A 4,228-nucleotide genomic window follows, 5' to 3' on the forward strand; every position below is an offset into this window, starting at 1 on the left:
GCTGGTGTCTGCTCATTTGTGCATGAGTGTGTGTGTGTGTGTGTGTGTGTATTTTGAAGACGTGCCAGTGTTTCACAGGTTATCATCCTAGAAATAGCTTAGGGAAAATGTATAAATGTATTTTTTAATTAACAGATAATGTCAAATTTCCAACCCTCCTCTGTGCCAGCTCACACTCAAATGGAGAGTGAGCGCCTGTTCCCCACACCCCTCCATCATTGACTCCATTATGGGTTTTCATCCTTGCCCATCTCGTAGGTGAAAGGTCACCATGGAGATGCCCTGTGAGAGGGGATGGAGTGTGGGGGGCCCTTAGGCTGCAAGGTCATCCCAACCCCCTTCTTCAGCTCCCTTCACCAGCCGGCCACCGAGCCAGAACCCAGCTGTCTTCCCTCGCATCCACCCCACTCACCCTGGGGGAGAACATTCGGGCAGACCCTGGGAGCCGCCCAGTCTCTTCTTCCATCCATGCTTCTGACCGTGGTCCTGTGCAGCCCCTCCCGTGGGTCCAGTGCATTTGCTGGCAGAGGCCACACTCTCACCCTTGCTGGCTCCTTCCGTTCAGCCCACCCTACCAGGCAGTGTCCCTTGCTGTGCTGGAGGCAGCCCGTGCTGGCTTGTGAGAGCCTATGGTGTTTCCAGGGACTTCACAAGCCAGGTGTTAGACTCAGCCATGGCTATAAGTTAACTTATGTGAACTTGGGATTAAATAATTTATATTAAAAAGGTAATACCCCGGCCGGTGTGCTCAGTGGGTTGGGCATGGATTGTCCTGTGCACTGAAAGGTCACCGGTTCCATTCCCAGTGAGGCAGAAGCCCAGGTTGCGTGTTTGATCCCTGGTAGGGCTGTGTGTGGGTCACAAGTGATCAATGTCTCTCTCTCTCATCTCTCTCTCTCCTTCTCTCCCCATTCCTCTTTTTAAAATAAGTAAAAACATTTTTAAACAAACAAAGGTAATAAATACTCCAAACTTGCCCCTTATAATTGTGTTCTTGTTACAAGGGGCACATTGGGTTACTCATACCTATTGTACCTGCGTGGAGGTGATATTATAGAACAGGCGGCACCGCACATCTAGTCCCATCTTGGTGCGTAGGGACTCCAGGTTGGCAGCTTGAAATCAGCTGTAGTGAAAATATTTACACCGAGGAAATTGGCAAATGTTACCAAATCAGGGCTTGATTTGTTTTCTTCAGTGTCTACTCTCCCTAGACTTGAGAAAGTGATGAAGGAAATGTTCATAGTAAAGATTAAAACTAAAACTGTGTTTGGTGAATATTATGGTATGTAAATTGTATCTTTTTCTTTTAAGTCTGTAGGCATTACAATGCAAATACATTACAAGAATTAAGGAACTGCCCTAGCCGGTTTGGCTCAGTGGATAGAGCGTCGGCCTGCAGACCAAAGGGTCCTGGGTTTGATTCTGGTCAAGTGCACGTACCTTGGCTGCAGGCTCCTCTAGCCTGGGCCCTATAATTGAGGTCCTATGGGTGGACCTAATCCAACAGGACTGGGTCCTTATTAGGAGAGGAAAAGACACCAGGGGCCCATGCACCGAGGAGAGGCCGCGTGAGGACGCAGCGAGAAGGCGGTGGTCTGTGATCCAAGGAGGAGCCGATTCTGCCAACGGCTTAACGTAGACTTCCAGCGCCAGTGAGAAAACCAGTTTCTGTTATCGAAGCAGCCATCTGTGGTGTTCTGTTATGGCAGCCCGAGCAGACTAACACCCCCTTTCTTTGAGCCTGCACGTCCTCATCCATAATCTCTCCCTCAAGGGGCTGTGTGCAGATTCAGTGAAATAATGCAGGCGAATTGCTGACAGCACCAGGCCCACCGAGGGCTCCCCATGCGCCACGGCCCTGTCCCGTGGCCCTGGATCAGGCCCCCATACCTGAGGCTGTCCCCTCACACCTCCCTTAGGGCAGAGGCCCATACCTGAGGCTGTCCCCTCACACCCCCCGAGATGACAGGGGGTCCAGGTGGCCCCACCTCTCATCTGGCCTCTCCTGATGATGGGTGGGCCTCAGCATTGGCCTCAGGATGGTGGGCCTGGCGCACACCCAGGCATGCCCTGTACACACACACACACACACACACACACACACACACACACACCCTGTTCTGCCAGTGGCCCCTCAGTCCTGCTCACTGGCTGGCTCTGCTCCCTAACTTGGGAGCTTAATCCCCCCAGGGCTGGGCTTGTGCCCAATCCACCCTCTGAATTCTGCCCCACACCAAGCTGAGGCCCCACCTGGGCAAGAGGGTGTTTGGATCACGGGCCCCCGTGACCTTCTCCGCCAGTCTCAGGTCTTGCTGGAGGCAGGACCTCACCTTACAGCTGGGGTCACAAGTTTGGGAAGGCAGCTCAGCTCAGGGCTGCGGGGCAACTGGAAGCTCAGGAAGCGGGGAGGGTCTGAAAGGGGGAGGGGGCAACCTGGGGCCCTGGCTGGCTGCCCTCAGCTCTGGGTTTGCGTTTCCTCATGTCTGCTACACCGAACCCCAGCCTGGGAAGTCCTCCAGGGCTGGCTGCTGGCCGGAGCACGCCCACAGCTCACACGGGGCTGGCCCGGAGCCAGAGGCCTACAGGTGTCTGACTGGCTGGGGGAGCTGGTTGGTGGCCAGGAGTTTAATTCAGGTGGGTCCAGCTGACCCCCTTGGGGCACCCTGCTCATTGCTATCCACATGAGCTCTGTTTTGTTCTCTGCTGTTTCTCAGGGCCTGACAGAGCAGGCACTCTACAAATACATATTTTTAATAAATGCGGAGGGAGGACACCCACGAATGGTCCAAACCTGGTGGAGAAAGCAGACGAATCAACAGACAACTGCACTCTGATGGGATCTCTCTTGTGAGAGAGATGAGCCCAGGGGGCTGTGGGAACATGGACAAGGTCTATCTGGCCAGTCTAAGAAATCAGAGAAGCCTTCCTGGAGGAGGTGGGCTTTGAAGACTGAATAGGAGTTTAACCGGGCAAAGACTTTAGGGAATGGGATTTCTGGGATAGGTAGCAGAAGCAGGAAGGTAAGAGACCGTTTGGAAAGCAATCCAGAGTTGGGAATGATGGGAACCAAGGATGGTGAGGAGCCAGGAGACGACCGGGCTGAGGGGAACACAGAGGCCAGAGCTCTGAGGGCTGAGGCTACATGGCAAATTCTCAGAAGATAGGGCCCTCGGCGGAAAGGAGGGAGTCTTCTGAACCCCTCTCGGGGAGGGAGTTAGGCTATTAATGGGCTGCCTGGCTGGCTGAGCAGAACCCAGCCCCTTGAGAAAAGGAGATACCATTTTCAAAAGGGCTTTTATTAAACTGTCCCCTCTTGCCACAATGGCCACAGCCCTGGTGTCCGCCAGGGGAAGGGCCCTGTCAGTGTTCCTGTGTGGCCGTGGCTGGGCTCGTCCCTGGAGCAGACGCCCTTGTTTGCGGTCCCGGTGCCCGTCTGGCTGCTTCTGGAGGCTCTCAGAAGCTGCAGGAGAGACTGTGGGTGCTGCTGGCTGAGGGCAGGCTCTGGTGCAGGCAGGGGGGCCTGTCTCTTCAGCGCACACCCTGAGAGGTACTCTTAAGATCCTGGGCCTCCAATATGCCCCGGAGGGAATACTTCAGATTGGAGGATGGCGCGGAAAGGCAGGGCCTGTGTGTGAACAGGCCCCGTCTTGAGCTTTTTGCTGCAGCTGGCTGGAGAGCCCCTGCTCTCTCTGGGTTTCCCTTTCTAACAGGTAACCTGGCCTCCCAGTGCTGACTCTGCCTCAGGAAGCATGCTTGGCCACTGCTGCTTGTCATTTTCACAGCTGTCCCGCCGCGCTGGCCTCGGCATGCTCAGTGGGTTGCAAGCATGTGTGACAGACAGGCATCCATGTTGGGTGTGTGTGTGTGGTCAGATGTGGGCTCCTGCATGTATGAGGAGGTCCAGCTGAGTGTGCGCATGGGGCGTGAGCGGTGTGACCCCAGTCTGCCCGCTTCTCCGCCCAGCCAGTCTCAGGAAACACTGCCACCGAGGGGGCTGCCGTGGCCCGGGCCTCACAGGAAGTTGGGCTCCCGCACCACGAGGCAGGGCGGGTCCCCGCTGCCCCCGCTGTCCAGGGGCCGGTACACGAAGTGGAAGTCGCGCTTGGGCTCGCTCCGCAGCAGGTAGCCCTTGATGTGGTGCGGCAGCGCCTCGTCCGCCAGCTGGAAGCAGCGCCCGTCCACCAGCACGAAGAGCCGGTGGTCCTGCGGCTGCACCACCTCCCAC

General features: G+C 56.0%; 1 protein-coding gene across 1 annotated transcript in view; it reads right to left on the bottom strand.

Moving 5' to 3' along the window:
- Positions 1-3,283: 3,283 nt before the first annotated feature.
- The window catches only part of RIN3 (Ras and Rab interactor 3), an 88,129-nt gene continuing 87,184 nt past the window's right edge, over positions 3,284-4,228 (bottom strand). Inside the window, exon 11 of the mRNA XM_015557638.1 lies at positions 3,284-4,221. Coding sequence (XP_015413124.1) covers positions 4,015-4,221 — 207 coding nt within the window. The 3' untranslated portion in view covers positions 3,284-4,014. The remainder of the gene's footprint in view (positions 4,222-4,228) is intronic.

This window comes from Myotis davidii, unplaced genomic scaffold, assembly GCF_000327345.1.
Source record: "Myotis davidii unplaced genomic scaffold, ASM32734v1 scaffold449, whole genome shotgun sequence".
Lineage (NCBI taxonomy): Eukaryota > Metazoa > Chordata > Mammalia > Chiroptera > Vespertilionidae > Myotis > Myotis davidii.